Source organism: Salvelinus namaycush, chromosome 28 (assembly GCF_016432855.1).
Source record: "Salvelinus namaycush isolate Seneca chromosome 28, SaNama_1.0, whole genome shotgun sequence".
Classification (NCBI taxonomy): Eukaryota; Metazoa; Chordata; class Actinopteri; order Salmoniformes; family Salmonidae; genus Salvelinus; species Salvelinus namaycush.
The window spans coordinates 900,372-923,748 of record NC_052334.1 but is presented as its reverse complement, the minus strand read 5'-3'; the positions used below and the strand labels follow the sequence as shown (position 1 = coordinate 923,748).

Here is a 23,377-nt window from a genome sequence, read left to right as displayed (position 1 = left end):
AGTGACTCCAAACTTGTGAACGGTAGTGTACACAGGTGAGTGATAATTGATTCATAGATGATGTGTGTATCTCTGTTTGCAGAGCATGTATTGATATCACAACTACATCAGAGCTGCGTGACTCAGCAGGATAAACAAGACATGAGGGAACTCCATCAGAGCTGCGTGACTCAGCAGGATAAACAAGACATGAGGGAACTACATCAGAGCTGCGTGACTCAGAAGGATAAACAAGACATGAGGGAACTACATCAGAGCTGCGTGTCTCAGCAGGATAAACAAGACATGAGGGAACTACATCAGAGCTGTGTGTCTCCTTGGTTGAGATAGGGACTGACCAGTCCTGTAACTTTAACTATACATCAGGGGTCAAACACACACACACACACACACACACACACACACACACACACACACACACACACACACACACACACACACACACACACACACACACACACACACACACACACACACACACACACTCCGTACCTGATGAGCGTAGGGAAGAGTTCGATGCCGTAGAGTACAGAGACAAACACAGTGGTCTGCATACACAGCTTCCCCACCAGGGCCAGAGTCATCACCAACCCTGGAACATCTACACACACAGTGTTGGATCACTGGAAGTGTGTGTGTGTGTGTGTGTGTGTGTGTGTGTGTGTGTGTGTGTGTGTGTGTGTGTGTGTGTGTGTGTGTGTGTGTGTGTGTGTGTGTGTGTGTGTGTGTGTGTGGTGTGTGGTGTGTGTTTGTGCTTACCGTAGAAGCGTGATGCGAGCAGGGACAGCAGGCAGAAGGAGCCACTGAGGAACAGGGATAGCATGCTGATTGGGCGTCTGCCCCAGCGAGCCAATAGGAATGGGACGAGCAGGCAGGGAGCCTCTGATAGGCCGCTGAAGAACTGAGCCAGGAAGACATCAACCCCGAACCGCCCGACATTCATACAGATACCGTAGTACGTCAGGGCTGATGCTAGCCTAACACACACACACACACACACACACACACACACACACACACACACACACACACACACACACACACACACACACACACACACACACACACACACACACACACACAGGGGGGAAAGACAGCATCAGACAAATACTGTAGAACAGACCTGTCAAATAGAATACAGAGGTAGAATCTGACAGCCTTTCTCACACACACACACACACACACACACACACACACACACACACACACACACACACACACACACACACACACACACACACACACACACACACACACACACACACACACACACACTGACCTACCCAATGTAACTCAAGATGACCAGGCGCAGAAGGATGGTAGGACTTCTCATGTGTCCGCAGTGGGAAAGTGTGTGTTCCTCCCATGTTTGTGTGTCTGTCTTTGGTGTGTGTGTCTCATTGTCAGGTGTGTCAGTCTCCAGTGTGTGTGTCTCATTGTCAGGTGTGTCAGTCTCCAGTGTGTTTGTCTTATTGTCAGGTGTGTCTGTGTCCAGGTGGACTTCCTGCAGGTCCTTCCCCTCTGTGTCCAGGTGGACTTCCTGCAGGTCCTTCCCCTCTGTGTTCAGGTGGACTTCCTGCAGGTCCTTCCCCTCTGTGTTCAGGTGGACTTCCTGCAGGTCCTTCCCCTCTGTGTTCAGGTGGACTTCCTGCAGGTCCTTCCCCTCTGTGTTCAGGTGGACTTCCTGCAGGTCCTTCCCCTCTGTGTTCAGGTGGACTTCCTGCAGGTCCTTCCCCTCTGTGTTCAGGTGGACTTCCTGCAGGTCCTTCCCCTCTGTGTTCAGGTGGACTTCCTGCAGGTCCTTCCCCTCTGTGTTCAGGTGGACTTCCTGCAGGTCCTTCCCCTCTGTGTCCAACAACTAGGTCAGAAAGACCACACACAGGCTTGAGTTGAGTTAGGGAACACTGCCTTGTGAGTGTGTGTGTGTGTGTGTGTGTGTGTGTGTGTGTGTGTGTGTGTGTGTGTGTGTGTGTGTGTGTGTGTGTGTGTGTGTGTGTGTGTGTGTGTGTGTGTGTGTGTGTGTGTTTGTACCAGGTCTAGAAAGCGTCTGTCCTCAGGACTGTGTCTCCTATACTGCTCCAGAGTCTCTGTCCTCCTTTTCAGGAGCAGCCAGCGAGGAGACTCAGGAATACAACTGAGAGAGAGTTATCATTATTATTTCTCTGTCAAACTACATTCCTATTTGCATAAGAATACCACATTATAGTCAACTCTGAACACTGTGTGTGTGTGTGTGTGTGTGTGTGTGTGTGTGTGTGTGTGTGTGTGTGTGTGTGTGTGTGTGTGTGTGTGTGTGTGTGTGTGTGTGTGTGTGTACTCACTAGTAGAGTGGCAGACAGAGGATCTGTGGTACGGCCAGTGCCAGGTGTAGCTGTGTCCAGGTGTGTGTCAGGTACGCCAGCGGAGCCAGGGCCATCATACCCAGACTGAAGGAGAAGGACAGGAGGGCCGGGGGCCAGATACGATACCTGGGAAGACTCCATTCCACACCTACACACACACACACACACACACACACACACACACACACACACACACACACACACACACACACACACACACACACACACACACACACACACACACACACACACACACACTGTTAAATCCATGCACACAGGCGCACACATGCACACACACACACAGTTACATCAGGGGAGGTGTGTGTCTGTTACCCAGACTGAAGCTGCAGATATTGATGCAGCAGCAGGAGACCCCGGCCAGACAGCGCAGGGTGAGGAAGAGGAGGGCTTGAGGAAGGACTGCCGGCAGCACAGCAGTCACAGCATTAACACACACACACACCAGCAGCACTGCTCGCTTACCGTACCTGGTCACAGACACACACACACACACACACACACACACACACACACACACACACACACACCATCAATGTGTTACAGTGTATGATTTACTGTGAGAGTGTGTGTGTGTGTGTGTGTGTGTGTGTGTGTGTGTGTGTGTGTGTGTGTGTGTGTGTGTGAGTGAGTGAGTGAGTGAGTGAGTGAGTGAGTGAGTGAGTGAGTGAGTGAGTGAGTGAGTGAGTGAGTGAGTGAGTGAGTGAGTGAGTGAGTGAGAGTCTCACCTGTCAGAGAGAGCTCCTCCAAACAGAGATCCTAGCAGAAGACCAGTCATGTAGATGGTCTGACTGTACGACATCACCTCCGGGTCCATACACACTGTGTCCTGTAACACACACTGATGTTTGTACCAGATAATGTTTTAGTAATCTAGCTGTATGTTGTAACACTGTGTCCTGTAACACACACCGATGTTTGTACCAGATAATGTTTTAGTAATCTAGCTGTATGTTGTAACACTGTGTCCTCAGCCCCGAGACATGACGGTATTTCTTATCACTACTGTGTGTTGTGAAACGTCTTGCCATGTGACACTCCTTTTAGTCACTTACTTTCTGTTGTCGTTCCGTTGCCGAGGGGAAGCGTTTCGTTCCGTTGCCGAGGACAAGCGTTTCGTTCCGTTGCAGAGAACAAGCGTTTCGTTCCGTTGCAGAGAACAAGCGTTTCGTTCCGTTGCCGAGGACAAGCGTTTCGTTCCGTTGCCGAGGGGAAGCGTTTCGTTCCGTTGCCGAGGGGAAGCATTTTGTTCCATTGTCGAAAGGGAAGCATTTCGTTCCATTGTCGAAAGGGAAGCATTTCGTTCCATTGTCGAAAGGGAAGCATTTCGTTCCATTGTCGAGGGGGAAGCATTTCGTTCCATTGTCGAGGGGAAGCATTTCGTTCCATTTTTGAGGGGGAAGCATTTCGTTCCATTGTCGAGGGGGAAGCATTTCATTCCATTGTCGAGGGGGAAGCGTTTCATTCCAGTGTCGAGGGGGAAGCGTTTCGTTCCATTGTCGAGGGGGAAGCGTTTAGTTCCATTGTCGAGGGGGAAGCATTTCATTCCATTGTCGAGGGGGAAGCATTTCGTTCCATTGTCGAGGGGAAGCATTTCATTCCATTGTCGAGGGGGAAGCGTTTCATTCCATTGTCGAGGGGGAAGCATTTCATTCCATTGTCGAGGGGGAAGCGTTTTGTTCCATTGTCGAGGGGGAAGCATTTCGTTCCATTGTCGAGGGGAAGCATTTCATTCCATTGTCGAGGGGAAGCATTTCATTCCATTGTCGAGGGGGAAGCGTTTCATTCCATTGTCGAGGGGGAAGCATTTCATTCCATTGTCGAGGGGGAAGAATTTTGTTCCATTGTCGAGGGGGAAGCGTTTCATTCCATTGTCGAGGGGGAAGCGTTTTGTTCCACTGTGTACCCCATTACAGTATATCATGTCTCTATGACTAATAATCAAACTGGGACTTCTAAGTTGTTTCCTAACACACACACAGAGGGATAAATCTGACATACATTCTGGGAGTGTGTTTACTTGGTCAGTGAGGGTGTAGATGGCTGTGGCTCTGTACCCGGGTTACCCTGCTTTTTCTATGATTAGGTGTTCATTGACTCATTTATTGTTGTTCGAGGGGAAGTTAGAGTACAAACAGGAGGAATGCAATGCTGCTTAATCAGTGTTGATTACATTATATACTATCTGTTAATAAACTAAAGCTGGGTTCAACTGGGTCTGTGAAACCCAGGTTGTACACTACATTTCTACATCATAGGAATCTGTTCATGCAGCTTGTTGATGTTTACACTGATTTAGACCATTATAATAACTGCCAATCATGTAGAAACTGTAAAACTTTTGCGGTTTACTCACATTCTCTCTTTCCGTGTCGTTCCCACCCGTAATCTCATCCTGTGGCGGTAATAATACCTCGCGCACCTCCCATGTAGTCCAGTTCTGTGTATTGGCACTAGAAGATACTTCTCCAAAGGTTCGACTCCGGGCCGGTAACTCACCCGGGACGTTATTGCACGAGGAGGTTGCTCTGCTAACAGCGAAGAGGTCGAGGAAGAAGAGAAACGCCATGAAGAAGAATATGAGCGCGAGACGCCAGTACACCGCGAGCTGTAACGGAGCCATAGTAGCAGGCACTTCTCTTTCACTATCTCTCTCTGCTTACCGCCTCTCTCGCCATGTCACCGGACTGGTTAGATCGTAAAACTCCTAGAACTCCCCGTCAACTGTCTCCTCGGCGGAAGAAGTGCTGTAACAGCAAAGTCTAATCATAACAAATCGTGACGTAGTGGTCTGGAGTGAATAAACACCTTACTAGTCCTCGTGCACCAGATTTCCCGACGACAAGGTTACCTAAACCTTCTCTAGAACTACACCTCTTCTATTCTCCTTCTCTCCCCGTCTTACTTCTCTCTCTCACGTCTCTTCTCTCTCCTTCCCATTCACTGTCTCTCTCAATTCAATTCGAGGCGGCAGGTACCCTAGTGGTTAGAGCATCGGGGCCAGTAACCAAAAGGTTGCTGGTTCGAATCCCTGAGCTGACAATGTAAATATCTATCCTTGTAAAGAAACAATTGTTTTTAAATGACTTGCCTAGTTAATTGAAAATGTAAATTAAAAAGGGCTTTATTGACATGGGAAAAGGCCACGGGAAATAGTTTGGGTGTGTCTTGTTTTTTTAAAGGGGGGTGGGGGCGAAGTGGGGGGTGTAGAAATACCACCACCAGTTGAAACACATTTACTGTACTTCTACACCATTTAAAAACTCTAAAATGCTATTTTGGAGAACAGCAAAAACAAATAAAATGTCCCCCAGACATTATCACCTCAATATTAGGTTTATATTAGGTTTGGCATGCGGAATGGCGTGTACAATTTACTACTCAACCTCGTCATACATAGGCTACATTGACCCGTTTGGCCTACTTGTGGAACAGTGCATATAGACGCATAATACACACTATCAAGACCTACTTCAAATGCAGACATCAATGTGAAAGTAACTGGAGCATAAAATAACTCATTGTGAATGAAAACTATGCCAGATAAATCCTACAAATGCATTGAAAAACAAGGCATCAAAGGAATTAATTAGGACTACAATCGACAAGGACGCATAAAGACAAACAAAATCGACCAAGGAATGAGGAAATATCTACACATTAAGGCCCCGCCCATGATTCATCACAGCTGAACGGACAGGGCCTCTGTACAGGTAGACAATGTGGAGCTCTGTGGGCTGTGGCTGAACGGACAGGGCCTCCGTACAGGTAGACAATGTGGAGCTCTGTGGGCTGTGGCTGAACGGACAGGGCCTCCGTACAGGTAGACAATGTGGAGCTCTGTGGACTGTGGCTGAACGGACAGGGCCTCAGTACAGGTAGACATAGTGGAGCTCTGTGGGCTGTGGCTGAACGGACAGGGCCTCCGTACAGGTAGACAATGTGGAGCTCTGTGGGCTGTGGCTGAACAGACAGGGCCTCAGTACAGGTAGACATAGTGGAGATCTGTGGGCTGTGGCTGAACAGACAGGGCCTCAGTACAGGTAGACAATGTGGAGCTCTGTGGGCTGTGGCTGAACAGACAGGGCCTCAGTACAGGTAGACATAGTGGAGATCTGTGGGCTGTGGCTGAACAGACAGGGCCTCAGTACAGGTAGACATAGTGGAGATCTGTGGGCTGTGGTTGAACGGACAGGGCCTCCGTACAGGTAGACAATGTGGAGCTCTGTGGGCTGTGGCTGAACAGACAGGGCCTCAGTACAGGTAGACATAGTGGAGCTCTGTGGGCTGTGGCTGAACAGACAGGGCCTCAGTACAGGTAGACATAGTGGAGCTCTGTGGGCTGTGGCTGAATGGACAGGGCCTCAGTACAGGTAGACAATGTGGAGCTCTGTGGGCTGTGGCTGAACAGACAGGGCCTCAGTACAGGTAGACAATGTGGAGCTCTGTGGGCTGTGGCTGAACGGACAGGGCCTCAGTACAGGTAGACAATGTGGAGCTCTGTGGGCTGTGGCTGAACGGACAGGGCCTCAGTACAGGTAGACATAGTGGAGATCTGTGGGCTGTGGCTGAGTGGACAGGGCCTCCGTACAGGTAGACAATGTGGAGCTCTGTGGGCTGTGGCTGAACGGACAGGGCCTCAGTACAGGTAGACAATGTGGAGCTCTGTGGGCTGTGGCTGAACAGACAGGGCCTCAGTACAGGTAGACAATGTGGAGCTCTGTGGGCTGTGGCTGAACAGACAGGGCCTCAGTACAGGTAGACATAGTGGAGCTCTGTGGGCTGTGGCTGAATGGACAGGGCCTCAGTACAGGTAGACAATGTGGAGCTCTGTGGGCTGTGGTTGAACGGACAGGGCCTCAGTACAGGTAGACATATTGGAGATCTGTGGGCTGTGGCTGAACAGACAGGGCCTCAGTACAGGTAGACATAGTGGAGATCTGTGGGCTGTGGCTGAACGGACAGGGCCTCAGTACAGGTAGACATAGTGGAGATCTGTGGGCTGTGGTTGAACGGACAGGGCCTCAGTACAGGTAGACATAGTGGAGCTCTGTGGGCTGTGGCTGAACGGACAGGGCCTCCGTACAGGTAGACAATGTGGAGCTCTGTGGGCTGTGGCTGAACGGACAGGGCCTCCGTACAGGTAGACAATGTGGAGCTCTGTGGGCTGTGGCTGAACAGACAGGGCCTCAGTACAGGTAGACAATGTGGAGCTCTGTGGGCTGTGGCTGAATGGACAGGGCCTCCGTACAGGTAGACATAGTGGAGCTCTGTGGGCTGTGGCTGAACAGACAGGGCCTCCGTACAGGTAGACATAGTGGAGCTCTGTGGGCTGTGGCTGACTATGTGTCATAATCTATGGATTTCACATACAGAGCAGGGGCGCAGCCATGGGTGGGCCTGGGAGGGCATAGGCCCACCCACTGGGGAGCCAGGCCCAGCCAATCAGAATTAGTTTTTCCACACAAAAGGGCTTTATTACAGACAGAAATACTCCTCAGTTTCATCAGTCTGGGTGGCTGGTTTCAGACAGTCCCGTTGGTGAAGAAGTCAGATGTGGAGGTCCTGGTTACACGTTGTCTGTGGTTGTGAGGCCGGATGGCCAAATTCAGTAAATCAACATTGGAGGCGATTTATGGTACAGAAATAAACATTAAATTCTCTCGCAGAGAGCTCTGGTTTACATTCCTGCAGCTCTGGTTGACATTCCTGCAGTCAGCATGCTAATTGCACTCTCCCTCAAAACTTGACACATCTGTGGCATTGTGTTGTGGGACAAAACTGCACATTTTAGAGTGGCCTTTTATTGTCCGTAGCACAAGGTAATGATCATGCTGTTTAATAAGCTTATTGATATGCCACACCTGTCAGGTGGATGGATTATCTTTTTTTTTTTTTTTTTTTGGGGGGGGGTGGATCAGCTTAATATTGCGGAAAGAATGTTGCTTCCAATGTAATTGTCTGCATCATTTCCAATCCCCCATATTTTTTTGGGTAAATATATATATCCATTCACGTATGCATACATATACACATATATACATACACATACCTACATAGACATACATACTTTTTTAAAGAGTATACCTTTATTATTATTCCCCGCAAACCCTACCACCGATCCCCCAATTGGAGTAAACTGATAAACATTTCTGTTTTTACCTTCAATTTATACATCTTATACACATTTTACAGACACAGTCTACTTTATAATAGTTCTCTCTTGTTTGTTCTTAGTCCTTCCTCTATTTCTGTTGTCCATCCAGTTTGATTTCCACTTGTAACTGTGCTATTTCACAATAGCTCCGCACCTATACACATTTCACAGATCCCGTATGCCCTACATTGTTTATCTTGTTATTAGTCCCACCCTTCAGCTCCACTCAACCTTTCCCATCTATCTTCCAACATCATCCATTTCGGATTTTTATTTGCCATATATTTTTCAACTGTGCTGTGATGCTTCACAAAATATTTGAATCTTCCTATTCTCATAGCTTCCACGGATTGTAAATTAAAAATAAACATTTTTGCTAAAATAATTATTATATTATTGATTGATTGACTATGGCTTTTCAAATCCCCCAGTATTGCTATCTGTAGCGTTAGTTCTACGCAAATGTTGCAATTCTTCAACCATTCCTGGACCTGTGACCAAAAACGAGCTACATGCGGACAATACCAAAATAAATGGTCTAATGACTCTGCCTCCTCACAGCAGAATCTACAGAGCTGGGAAGATTGTATCCCCCATATATATAACATTCTATTAGTTGCAAGAATTTTGTACAATAATTTAAATTGAAAAATTCGAAGTTTTGAATCCGGCGTTGTTTTGCGTATCAATTCATAAACCATGTGCCATGGAATGGGTACATCGAAAATCTCTTCCCAACTATTTTGCAATTTATATGGCACAGCTGTAAGTTTTTTGGTCCTTAAATGAAATTGGTATATGTTTTTATTTATCACACTTTTCTTTAACCATTTATGTTCTTTAATATAAGGCCGACATACAAGTTCCTTACTTTTATCCCCTTCCACCTGCCTCTTCCATTTTTGTGGTAATGCCGCAATTAATTGGTTGTAATTTTGGGTAGAGCAGACATTTCCATATGTCTGTGTTAGCTGCATGTGTGACATTACTCCACCAGTCCTATTTATGATATCATTCACAAAAATTATACCTTTTTTAAACATTTCTTCGATAAATACAGTTTTTTTATCAATTACTATATTTGAATTTAACCACAAGATTTGTTGTACTATTTGTTCCGTCCTTTCAGGTGGATTAAACTGAAATTGCAACCAACTTTCTAAGGCTTGTTTAAAAAATAAAGATATTTTGGAAATTATTTCCTTTTCAAGCAACCGAAAGTGAGCAGGTGTAATCTGAATAAAGGGAAAAAGGCCCTTCTTGAACATAGGATGAGACATTCGTACCAATCTACTAGAGAACCAGTTTGGATTTAAGTATAACTTTTGTATGACTGATGCCTTTAGTGAGAGGTCTAATGCTTTAATATTTAATAATTTCTGCCCTCCGAATTCATATTCGTTATATAAATAGGCCCTTTTAATTTTATCTGGCTTGCCGTTCCAAATAAAATTGAATATTTTTTGTTCATATAATTTAAAAAGCAGGTCACTAGGTGTAGGCAAAACCATAAGCAAATAGGTAAACTGTGATATGATTAAAGAGTTAATCAGGGTGATTTTCCCACAAATAGACAGGTATTTTCCTTTCCATGGTAGCAAGATCTTATCTATTTTTGCTAACTTTCTATAAAAATTTATTGGAGTGAGATCATTTCTTTCTTTTGGGATTTGTATACCGAGTATGTCCACATCACCGTCAGACCATTTAATTGGTAAACTACATGGCAATGTAAAATGTGTATTTTTTAGTGATCCAATACGTAATATGGTACATTTATCATAATTTGGTTTTAATCCAGAGAGGATAGCAAATGTATCTAGATCCTCTAAGAGGCCGTGGAGAGTTTCTAGTTGTGGTTTTAAAAGAAAACATGAATCATCAGCGTACAATGACACCTTAGTTTTTAGGCCCTGGATTTCTAATCCCTTAATATTAATGTTTGATCTAATTTTAACAGCTAACATTTCGATGGCAATAATAAATAGATATGCCGATAGTGGACAACCTTGTTTTACTCCTCTAGATAGTTTAAAACTTTCTGAGATGTAGCCATTATTTACTATTTTACACCTAGGGTTACTATACATAATTTTTACCCATTTTATAAGAGATTCCCCAAAATTGAAATATTCTAGGCATTTATATATAAACTCCAGTCGTACTTTATCAAAAGCCTTTTCAAAATCAGCTATGAAAACCAGGCCTGGTGTCCCCGATATTTCATAGTGTTCCATTGTTTCCAGTACTTGCCTTATATTATCTCCAATGTATCGTCCATGTAAAAAACCTGTCTGATTAGGATGAATAATATCTGACAAAACTTTTTTTATTCTATGCGCCAAGCATTTTGCTAGGATTTTTGCATCACAACACTGAAGTGTAAGAGGTCTCCAATTTTTTAAATGGACTGGATCTTTATATATACCACTTGGGTCCTGTTTCAGTAATAATGATATCACACCTTCTTGTTGCGTGTCTGATAATCTATCATTTATATAGGAGTGGTTAAAACAAGCTAATAATGGTCCTTTGAGTATATCAAAAAAATGTTTGTATACTTCCACTGGTATGCCATCCAGTCCTGGAGTTTTCCCATCCTTAAAGGCCCCAATTGCATCAAGTAGTTCCTCCTCTGTAATTAGGCCTTCACATGAGTCTTTCTGTACAGATGTTAATTTTACATTATTAATAGGAAAAAAATCCATACAATTAGTTTCAGTTAGTGGAGATGGAGGAGCCTGAAACGAAAATATATTCTTAAAGTACTTTACTTCCTCTTTCAAAATATCATTTGGTGAATCATGCGTGACTCCATCATTTGTAACAAGTTTTAATACGTTTTTTTTGGTAGCATTTCTATATTGACGATTGAAAAAGAATTTGGTGCATTTTTCCCCATATTCCATCCAGTTCGCTTTATTTTTGTAATATATTACACTGGATCTTTCTTGAATAAGTTCCTCCATTTCTTTTTGTTTTTCCTCTAACTTATTCTGTGCCTCTATGGTACCGTTTTTATTGTTATCTAACTGTACTGTTAGTCCTTCAATTTCCTTTGTTAATATGGACTCTTTTGATCGAAATTGCTTTTGTTTTATAGATGAGTACTGAATTGCATGGCCTCTAAAGGCACACTTAAAAGTGTCCCATACAATATGGGGATCTGCTGTACCTATGTTATGTCTAAAAAAGTCAGTTATAAATTCTTCTGTCCTAGTTCTAAACAATTTATCATCTAGTAGGCTTTGATTAAATTTCCAATATCCTCGCCCACGTGGAAATTCTGTAAGAGTAATATATATGCCAATTATGTGATGGTCCGACCGCATTCTGTCCCCTATCAAACACTTTTTAACTTTTGGTGCCAGAGAGAATGATATAAGAAAGTAGTCAAGGCGACTAGCTTGATTAAGCCTCCGCCATGTATATCTCACTAGGTCAGGGTATTTAAGTCTCCATATATCCACTAATTCCAATACATCCATGACATTCCTGATTTCCTTAAGTGCCTGAGGGTGATAGTTTGTAGTGTGATTTCCTTTCCGGTCCATAGAGGTATTTAAGACCGTATTAAAATCTCCCACTATAATAATAGAGTCTAGTGTTGCTTGTAGAGTTGATACATTCTTATATATATTGTCAAAGAAGCTTGGATCATCATTATTCGGACCGTATAGGTTAATAAGCCATATATGTTTATTGTCCAATAACATATTTAAAATAATCCATCTACCTTGAGGATCTGTTTGGACAAGTTGCACACAATTGGATGGATTATCTTGGCAATGGAGAAATGTTCGCTATCAGGGATATAAACCAATTTGAGAGAAATAAGCTTTTTGTGTGTGTAGAACATTTCTGTGATCTTTTATTTCAGCTCATGAAACATGGGACCAACACTTCATGTTGCGTTTATATTTTTGTTCAGTATATGTGAAAGTATTCAGACCCCTTGACTTCTTCCACATTTTGTTAGGTTACAGCCTTATTCTAAAATGGATAAAATTGTTTTTATCCTCAATCTACACACACACCGCATAATGACAAAGCAACTTTATAAAAAATAACACTGAAATATGACATTTACATAAGTATTCAGACCTTTCCAGCGCTGCAGATTTTGCTGCGGGATCTGAATGAATGAGGGTATATGGACAGATCCTAGATCAGAATAAATGAGGGTATATGGACAGATCCTAGATCAGAATGAATGAGGGGTATATGGACAGATCCTAGATCAGAATGAATGAGGGTATATGGACAGATCCTAGATCATAATGAATGAGGGGTATATGGACAGATCCTAGATCAGAATGAATGAGGGTATATGGACAGATCCTAGATCATAATGAATGAGGGGTATATGGACAGATCCTAGATCAGAATGAATGAGGGTATATGGACAGATCCTAGATCAGAATGAATGAGGGTATATGGACAGATCCTAGATCAGAATGAATGAGGGTATATGGACAGATTCTAGATCAGAATGAATGAGGGTATATGGACAGATTCTAGATCAGAATGAATGAGGGGTATATGGACAGATCCTAGATCATAATGAATGAGGGGTATATGGACAGATCCTAGATCAGAATGAATGAGGTGTATATGGACAGATCCTAGATCAGAATGAATGAGGTGTATGGACAGATTCTAGATCAGGGACAGGCAAGAATGAAAAAATAAAATGACAAAATACAGATGCATTGATCTTTATAGTATTTTGTATCAAAATAAACGACAAAATACTTGTAATACTTGTATTTTGTAATTTAATTTTAAAAAACACATATGCCTCCGCATTGGTGCAGCTGGCTTCCGGGTTAAGCGGGCAAGTGTTAAGAAGCTCTGTTTGCTGGGTCATGTTTCGGGGGGCGCATCGCTAGACCTTCGCCTCTCCCGACCCCGTTGGGGAGTTGCAGCGATGAGACATGATCGTAATTGGATCGCAAAAAGGGGGTAAAATACAAAACAAAAACTTTTTTTTTTAACAGATTCATATATTTTGTAATTTAAAATTTAAAAAAACACATTTGCAAGTAGCCGGCCCGAACAGCAATAACATTCTTATTAACGGTTTCAAAAACGTTTTACTTGCTATGACTGTGATATATTGTTTTTTATCTACCTTAGCTGAGCAAGTCACTCTCGATAAGCGTGTTTGCTAAATGTGAAAATTAACATACCAAACTGAACTGCAAAACAGACTGTGTATTGTTTCGGGGCGGAGCTCATTAGAATAATTCTCAGCATACTTTGCAATGGTTCATTTTTACGTATACATATATATTTAGTTCATTTGGCAATCACTTTTATCATTCCACAGTGCTATCCCACTTCGGATACCAATACTGGGTGAAAGGGGGTTACAAAATGTGAACCGCTACAAAAATATATCAATCAAACCAAATCAAATGTATTTATAAAGCCCTTCTTACATCAGCTGATGTCACAAAGTGCTGTACAGAAACCCAGCCTAAAACCTCAAACAGCAAGCAATGCAGGTGTAGAAGCACGGTGGCTAGGAAAAACTCCCTAGAAAGGCCAAAACCTAGGAAGAAACCTAGAGAGGAACCAGGCTATGAGGGGTGGCCAGTGCTCTTCTGGCTGTGCCGGGTGGAGATTATAACAGAACATGGCCAAGATGTGTATATGTAAGATGTGGCCAAGATGTGGCCAAGATGTGTATATATATATATATACACACATTACAGTATTTTGAAAATACTAAATACAAAATACACTGGTATGTAGTTCAGCCCAGTGTAATTCAAGTTGCAAAATACTCAAAATAATTAAAATACTTGTAACAGAAATACTGCCCATCTCTGATTGTAGACAAGTATTCAGCCACGTCACACTGAGGTCTTTGTATTGACAGCTCACAGAAGTGTCAGTGTATAAAAGGTGTGGTTCTATAAAGAAATAGAAAGAGAGTACAGTAATGAACATACTGGCTGGCTGTAATACAGATAGATACAAATGGTGTCTAATAGCTAAACTAGCTTAGCATATTACTATGGCCAGTTCTGGCTTAGCATAGTAGCATGGCCTGTTTACAACCAATAGACTGGCTTAACATAGTAGCATGGCCGGTTTACAACAAATAGATTGGCTTAGCATAGTAGCATGGCCGGTTTACAACCAATAGACTGACTTAGCATAATAGCATGGCCTGTTTACAACCAATAGACTTGCTTAGCATAGTAGCATGGCCTGTTTACAACCAATAGACTGGCTTAGCATAGTAGTATGGCCTGTTTACAACCAATACACTTGCTTAGCATAATAGCATGGCCTGTTTACAACCAATAGACTGGCATAGCATAATAGCATGGCCTGTTTACAACCAATAGACTGGCTTAGCATAGTAGCATGGCCTGTTTACAACCAATAGACTGGCTTAGCATAGTAGCATGGCCTGTTTACAACCAATAGACTGGCTTAGCATAGTAGCATGGCCTGTTTACAACCAATAGATTGGCTTAGCATAGTAGCATGGCCTGTTTACAACCAATAGACTGGCTTAGCATAATAGCGTGGTCTGTTTACAACCAATAGACTGGCTTAGCATAGTAGCATGGCCTGTTTACAACCAATAGACTGGCTTAGCATAGTAGCATGGCCTGTTTACAACCAATATACTGGCTTAGCATAGTAGCATGGCCGGTTTACAACAAATAGATTGGCTTAGCATAGTAGCATGGCCTGTTTACAACCAATAGACTGGCTTAGCATAATAGCATGGCCTATTTACAACCAATAGACTGGCTTAGCATAGTAGCATGGCCTGTTTACAACCAATAGACTGGCTTAGCATAGTAGCATGGCCTGTTTACAACCAATAGACTTGCTTAGCATAGTAGCATGGCCTGTTTACAACCAATAGACTGGCTTAACATAGTAGCATGGCCTGTTTACAACCAATAGACTGGCTTAACGTAGGAGCATGGCCGGTTTACAACAAATAGACTGCCTTAGCATAATAGCATGGCCGGTTTACAACAAATAGATTGGCTTAGCATAGTAGCATGGCCTGTTTACAACCAATAGACTGGCTTAGCATAGTAGTATGGCCGGTTTACAACCAATAGACTGGCTAAGAATAGTAGTAGGGCCTTTTTACAACAAATAGACTGACTTAACATAGTAAAAATGGCCTGCTAACAACAAATAGACTGGCTTAGCATAGTACGTACATCAACACACAAATCTAGGCACTATAATACTCAATGACGGATTACTAATAAATAAATAATAATGGAATGCCCTTACAGGATATACATCAGCTATAGCCTCAGACTCAAAGCTGTACCATAACTGGCTGTAATAGGCCGGTACATACAGACTACCACAGTACCATAACTGGCTGTAATAGGCCGGTACATACAGACTACCACAGCACCATAACTGTCTGTAATAGGCCGGTACATACAGACTACCACAGCACCATAACGGGCTGTAATAGGCCGGTACATATAGACTACCACAGCACCATAACTGGCTGTAATAGGCCGGTACATACAGACTACCACAGCACCATAACTGGCTGTAATAGGCCGGTACATATAGACTACCACAGCACCATAACTGGCTGTAATAGGCCGGTACATACAGACTACCACAGCACCATAACGGGCTGTAATAGGCCGGTACATACAGACTACCACAGCACCATAACTGGCTGTAATAGGCCGGTACATACAGACTACCACAGCACCATAACTGGCTGTAAATGGCCGGTACATACAGACTACCACAGCACCATAACTGGCTGTAATAGGCCGGTACATACAGACTACCACAGCACCATAACTGGCTGTAATAGGCCGGTACATATAGACTACCACAGCACCATAACTGGCTGTAATAGGCCGGTACATACAGACTACCACAGCACCATAACTGGCTGTAATAGGCCGGTACATACAGACTACCACAGTACCATAACTGGCTGTAATAGGCCGGTACTAATAGACTACCACAGCATCATAACTGGCTGTAATAGGCCGGTACTAATAGACTACCACAGCACCATAACTGTCTGTAATAGGCCGGTACATACAGACTACCACAGCACCATAACTGGCTGTAATAGGCCGGTACATACAGACTACCACAGTACCATAACTGGCTGTAATAGGCCGGTACATACAGACTACCACAGTACCATAACTGGCTGTAATAGGCCGGTACATACAGACTACCACAGCACCATAACTGGCTGTAATAGGCCGGTACATACAGACTACCACAGTACCATAACTGGCTGTAATAGGCCGGTACATACAGACTACCACAGCACCATAATCACAGCACCATAACTGGCTGTAATAGGCCGGTACATACAGACTACCACAACACCATAACTGGCTGTAATAGGCCGGTACATATAGACTACCACAGTACCATAACGGGCTGTACTAGGCCGGTACATATAGACTACCACAGTACCATAACGGGCTGTAATAGGCCGGTACATATAGACTACCACAGTACCATAACGGGCTGTAATAGGCCGGTACATATAGACTACCACAGCACCATAACTGGCTGTAATAGGCCGGTACATACAGACTACCACAGCACCATAACGGGCTGTAATAGGCCGGTACATATAGACTACCACAGCACCATAACTGGCTGTAATAGGCCGGTACATATAGACTACCACAGCACCATAACTGGCTGTAATAGGCCGGTACATATAGACTACCACAGCACCATAACGGGCTGTAATAGGCCGGTACATATAGACTACCACAGTACCATAACTGGCTGTAATAGGCTGGTACATATAGACTACCACAACACCATAACTGGCTGTAATAGGCCGGTACATATAGACTACCACAGCACCATAACTGGCTGTAATAGGCCGGTACATACAGACTACCACAGCACCATAACGGGCTGTAATAGGCCGGTACATATAGACTACCACAGTACCATAACTGGCTGTAATAGGCTGGTACATATAGACTACCACAGCACCATAACTGTCTGTAATAGGCCGGTACATATAGACTACCACAGTACCATAACTGGCTGTAATAGGCCGGTACATATAGACTACCACAGCACCATAACCGGCTGTAATAGGCCGGTACATACAGACTACCACAGCAACCATAACTGTCTGTAATAGGCCGGTACATACAGACTACCACAGCACCATAACGGGCTGTAATAGGCCGGTACATACAGACTACCACAGCACCATAACTGGCTGTAATAGGCCGGTACATATAGACTACCACAACACCATAACTGGCTGTAATAGGCCGGTACATATAGACTACCACAACACCATAACTGGCTGTAATAGGCCGGTACATATAGACTACCACAGTATCATAACTGGCTGTAATAGGCCGGTACATACAGACTACCACAGCACCATAACTGTCTGTAATAGGCCGGTACATATAGACTACCACAGCACCATAACGGGCTGTAATAGGCCGGTACATACAGACTACCACAACACCATAACTGGCTGTAATAGGCCGGTACATATAGACTACCACAACACCATAACTGGCTGTAATAGGCCGGTACATATAGACTACCACAACACCATAACTGGCTGTAATAGGCCGGTACATATAGACTACCACAACACCATAACTGGCTGTAATAGGCCGGTACATATAGACTACCACAGCACCATAACTGTCTGTAATAGGCCGGTACATACAGACTACCACAGCACCATAACTGGCTGTAATAGGCCGGTACATATAGACTACCACAGTACCATAACTGGCTGTAATAGGCCGGTACATACAGACTACCACAGTACCATAACTGGCTGTAATAGGCCGGTACATACAGACTACCACAGCACCATAACTGGCTGTAATAGGCCGGTACATACAGACTACCACAGCACTATAACTGGCTGTAATAGGCCGGTACATACAGACTACCACAGCACTATAACTGGCTGTAATAGGCCCGTACATACAGACTACCACAGCACCATAACTGGCTGTAATAGGCCGGTACATACAGACTACCACAGTACCATAACTGTCTGTAATAGGCCGGTACATATAGACTACCACAGCACCATAACTGGCTGTAATAGGCCGGTACATACAGACTACCACAGCACCATAACTGGCTGTAATAGGCCGGTACATACAGACTACCACAGCACCATAACTGGCTGTAATAGGCCGGTACATACAGACTACCACAGTACCATAACTGTCTGTAATAGGCCGGTACATATAGACTACCACAGCACCATAACTGGCTGTAATAGGCCGGTACATACAGACTACCACAGCACCATAACTGGCTGTAATAGGCCGGTACATATAGACTACCACAACACCATAACTGGCTGTAAATGGCCGGTACATATAGACTACCACAGTACCATAACTGGCTGTAATAGGCCGGTACATACAGACTACCACAGTACCATAACTGTCTGTAATAGGCCGGTACATATAGACTACCACAGCACCATAACTGGCTGTAATAGGCCGGTACATACAGACTACCACAGCACCATAACTGGCTGTAATAGGCCGGTACATATAGACTACCACAACACCATAACTGGCTGTAAATGGCCGGTACATATAGACTATAGTCAGTTAGTGAATGGTTAACTTATTCAGAGTGATAGAGCACAGCAACCTAAACAAATAGAGTTAAAGGAAGCAGTGGATAAGGTGTCTAGCATTACAATCTAACGAGCAGGGGCGCAACGGGAGGGGACATGTCCCCCCCCACATTCTGAAATTGAATTTTTGTCCCCCCCCCCCCATTTTATAATTAGAATGTGATACAATGCGATGCAACGATGTGCTTTAGGACCATGCGGACTCCTCCGAGTTGTCGGGTAGGCTGTTTGGAGTGTTTATCCGACAAAAAATAAATGATTTCACCCTTGTTGATAGTAGGTTGGTATCTGTCGGGGAGGAAGACTATGTGAACTTCTCTGGACGTCTTCTGAGGAGGACCATTCTGCTTCACCGTGCTTTCGCGTTCTCCCTCGCCCACCGAAGTGCCTCTTGTCATGGGGTCTGTCTCCCCTCGGGCTCCTCTCTTTCTCTTTTCTCTCTCCCTACCCGTTCGCCGACCGAAACTCTACATTTGCAATTATTCTTGTCAGTTCTTCTAATGTAGACTGGCGCGTTCCCGTGTGTTGGCGGTGCACACCGGGAGGTGGAGTGTCGGGAAGCGGACCTTTAGAACCACGGCGCGTCAACACACTGCAAGGTCTGGCCAACTAACAGATAAAGACAGACAGGACATCCTGAAGACAGCTCAGCTAAATCCTTTTAAATGAACTTTAATATTGGGTTATAAGTAGGGTTGTTATGACAGTAATAACAACAGGTTAACAACAGGTTGGTGAAAAGGTTGTAAGAGTACTCTCTGTCTGTCTCTGTCTGTCCCTCTCTGTCTGTCTCTGTCTGTCCCTCTCTGTCTGTCTCTGTCTGTCCCTCTCTGTCTGTCTCTGTCTGTCTTTGTCTGTTTCTCTCTGTCCCTCTCTGTCTGTCTCTGTCTGTCTTTGTCTGTTTCTCTCTGTCCCTCTCTGTCTGTCTCTGTCTGTCTCTCTCTGTCCCTCTCTGTCTGTCTCTGTCTGTCTCTGTCTGTCCCTCTCTGTATCTGTCTGTCTCTGTGTCTGTCTATCTGTCCCTCTATGTATCGTATCTGTCTTTCTCTGTCTCTGTCTGTCTGTCTCTCTATCTGTCCCTCTCTGTATCTGTCTTTCTCTCTATCTCTGTATCTGTCTGTTTCTGCCTCTGTATCGGTCTCTTTCTGTATCTGTTTGTCTCTCTCTGTCTATATCTGTCTCTCTCTGTCTCTGTCTATATCTGTCTCTGTCTGTCTTTGTTTCTGTCCCTCTCTGTATCTGTCTCTCTCTCTATCTCTGTATCTGTCTGTCTCTCTCTCTGTTTCTGTCTCTGTCTCTCTCTCTGTCTCTGTCCCTGTATCTGTCTGTATCGGTCTCTTTCTGTATCTGTCTGTCTCTGTCTGTCTCTGTCTGTCTCTCTCTCTGTCTCTGTCTCTGTTTCTGTCTCTCTCTCTCTCTCTGTCTGTATCGGTCTCTTTCTGTATCTATCTGTCTCTGTTTCTCTCTCTCTCTCTCTCTCTCTCTCTCTCGCTCTCTCTCTCTCTCTCTCTCTCTCTCTCTCTCTCTCTCTCTCTCTCTCTCTCTATCTGTATCTCTCTCTGTCTGTCTCTGTCTGTCTGTCTCTCTGTCTCTGTCTCTGTTTCTGTCTCTCTCTCTCTCTCTCTCTGTCACGTTCCTGACCTGTTTTCTGTTGTTTGGTATGTGTTTATTGGTCAGGGCGTGAGTTTTGGTTGGGCAGTCTATGTTTTCTGTTTCTATGTTGGTTTTGGGTTGCCTGGTATGGCTCTCAATTAGAGGCAGGTGTTTGACGTTTCCTCTGATTGAGAGTCATATTAAGGTAGGTTGTTCTCACTGTTTGTTTGTGGGTGATTGTCGTCCGTGTCTGTGTCTGCGCACCACACGGGACTGTAGCGTTTGTTCGTTCGTTTGTTATAGTCTGTACCTGTTCCTACGTGCTTCGTGTTATATGTAAGTTCTCATGGTTTAGGTCAGTCTACATTCGTTTTTGTTATTTTGTATCCTTCCAAGTGTTTGTTTTCGTGTTTCGTCGTTTTCTTTATTAAATCATTATGTATTCACAACCCGCTGCACTTTGGTCCAATCCTTGCTACTCCTCTTCGGATGAAGAGAAGGAGGAAGCCCGTTACAGAATCACCCACCAAACCCGGATCAAGCAGCGGGTTAACGGACAGCGCACGAAGCAGGATTTCTGGTCTTGGGAGGAAATCATGGAAGGAAAAGGACCATGGGCTAAGGTTGGAGTGAATCGCCGCCCATGGGAACAGCTGGAGGAAACCGGAGAGAGGAACCGGCATTATGAGGGGACGCGTCTAGCACGGAAGCCTGAAAAGCCCGCAAGTACAACCCAAAAATTTCTTGGGGGGGGGCTAAGAGGTAGTGGGTCTAGGGCAGGTAGGAGACCTGCGCCCACTTCCCAGGCTAACCGTGGAGAGCGGGAGTACGGGCAGACACCGTGTTACGCAGTAGAGCGCACGGTGTCTCCTGTACGTGTGCATAGCCCGGTGCGGGTTATTCCACCTCCCCGCACTGGTAGGGCTAGATTGAGCATTGAGCCAAGTGCCATGAAGCCGGCTCTACATATCTGGCCACCAGTACGTCTCCTTGGGCCGGCTTACATGGCACCAGCCTTACGCATGGTGTCCCCGGTTCGCCTACATAGCCCGGTGCGGGTTATTCCACCTCCCCGCACTGGTCAGGCGACGGGGAGCATACAACCAGGTAAGGTTGGGCAGGTTCAGTGCTCAAGGGAGCCAGTACGCCTACACGGTCCGGTATATCCGGCGCCACCTTCCCGCCCCAGCTCAATACCACCAGTGCCTGCACCACGCACCAAGCCTCATGTGCGTCCTCAGAGCCCTGTACGCACTGTTCCTCCTCCACGCACTCTTCCTGTGGTGCGTGTCTCAAGCTCAGTGCCTCCAGTTTCGGCACCACGCAGCAAGCCTCCTGTGCGTCTCCAGAGCCCTGTACGCACTGTTCCTTCTCCCCGCACTCGCCCTGAGGTGCGTGCCCTCAGCCCGGTACCTCCAGTTCCGGTACCACGCACCAGGCCTATAGTGCGCATCGAGAGTCCAGTGTGCCCTGTTCCTGCTCCCCGCACTAGCCTTGAGGTGCGTGTCTCCAGTCCGGTACCACCAGTTCCGGCACCACGCACCAGGCCTACTGTGCGCCTCAGCGGGTCAGAGTCGGCCGTCTGCCCAACGCCTTCTGCACTGCCTGTCTGCCCAGCTCCGTCTGAGCCATCCGTCTGCCCAGTGCCGTCTGAGCCATCCGTCTGCCCAGTGCCGTCTGAGCCATCTGTCTGCCCAGTGCCGTCTGAGCCATCCGTCTGCCCAGCGCCTTCTGAGCCATCCGTCTGCCCAGCGCCTTCTGAGCCATCCGTCTGCCCAGCGCCTTCTGAGCCATCCGTCTGCCCAGCGCCTTCTGAGCCATCCGTCTGCCCAGCGCCTTCTGAGCCATCCGTCTGCCCAGCGCCTTCTGAGCCATCCGTCTGCCACGAGCCATTAGAGCCGCCCGTCTGTCCCGAGCCATTAGAGCCGTCCGTCAGTCAGGAGCCGCTAGAGCCGTCCGTCAGTCAGGAGCTGCCAGAGCCGCCAGCCAGTCAGGAGCTGCCAGATCCGCCAGCCAGTCAGGAGCTGCCAGATCCGCCAGCCAGTCAGGAGCTGCCAGAACCGCCAGCCAGTCAGGAGCTGCCAGAGCTGCCCTACAGTCATGAGCTGCCCTACAGTCATGAGCTGCCCTACAGTCATGAGCTGCCCTACAGTCATGAGCTGCCCTTCAGTCATGAGCTGCCCTACAGTCATGAGCTGCCCTACAGTCATGAGCTGCCCTACAGTCATGAGCTGCCCTACAGTCATGAGCTGCCCTTCAGTCATGAGCTGCCCTACAGTCATGAGCTGCCCTCCAGTCATGAGCTGCCCTCCAGTCATGAGCTGCCACTCAGTCATGAGCTGCCACTCAGTCCGGAGCTGCCACTCAGTCCGGAGCTTCCACTCAGTCCGGAGCTGCCACTCAGTCCAGAGCTGCCACTCAGTCCGGAGCTGCCACCCAGTCCGGAGCTGCCATTAGTACAGAGTTGTCCCTCTGTCCTAAGCTACCTCTCTGTCCGGAGCTACCTCTCTGTCCGGAGCTACCTCTCTGTCCTGAGCTACCTCTCTGTCCTGAGCTACCTCTCTGTCCTGAGCTACCTCTCTGTCCTGAGCTACCTCTCTATCCTGAGCTACCTCTCTG

The 23,377-nt window shown here is 45.7% G+C and overlaps 1 protein-coding gene across 6 annotated transcripts in view; it reads right to left on the bottom strand.

Annotated features, from left to right (window-relative positions):
- Window positions 1-19,648, bottom strand: part of LOC120023062 (solute carrier family 22 member 6-like) — a 25,853-nt gene extending 6,205 nt beyond the window's left edge. For 2 of the 6 annotated variants that reach the window (XM_038967009.1, XM_038967010.1), the window contains exons 1-8: window positions 3,416-4,710; window positions 3,089-3,189; window positions 2,676-2,830; window positions 2,322-2,490; window positions 2,032-2,134; window positions 1,284-1,858; window positions 760-977; window positions 493-601 (exon numbers count right to left, since the gene is read on the bottom strand). In XM_038967009.1, coding sequence (XP_038822937.1) covers window positions 493-601; window positions 760-977; window positions 1,284-1,858; window positions 2,032-2,134; window positions 2,322-2,490; window positions 2,676-2,830; window positions 3,089-3,189; window positions 3,416-3,793 — 1,808 coding nt within the window. In that variant the 5' untranslated portion in view covers window positions 3,794-4,710. The other 4 variants (XM_038967011.1, XM_038967015.1, XM_038967013.1 and 1 more) reach the window with 4 other exon arrangements.
- Window positions 19,649-23,377: the final 3,729 nt, after the last annotated feature.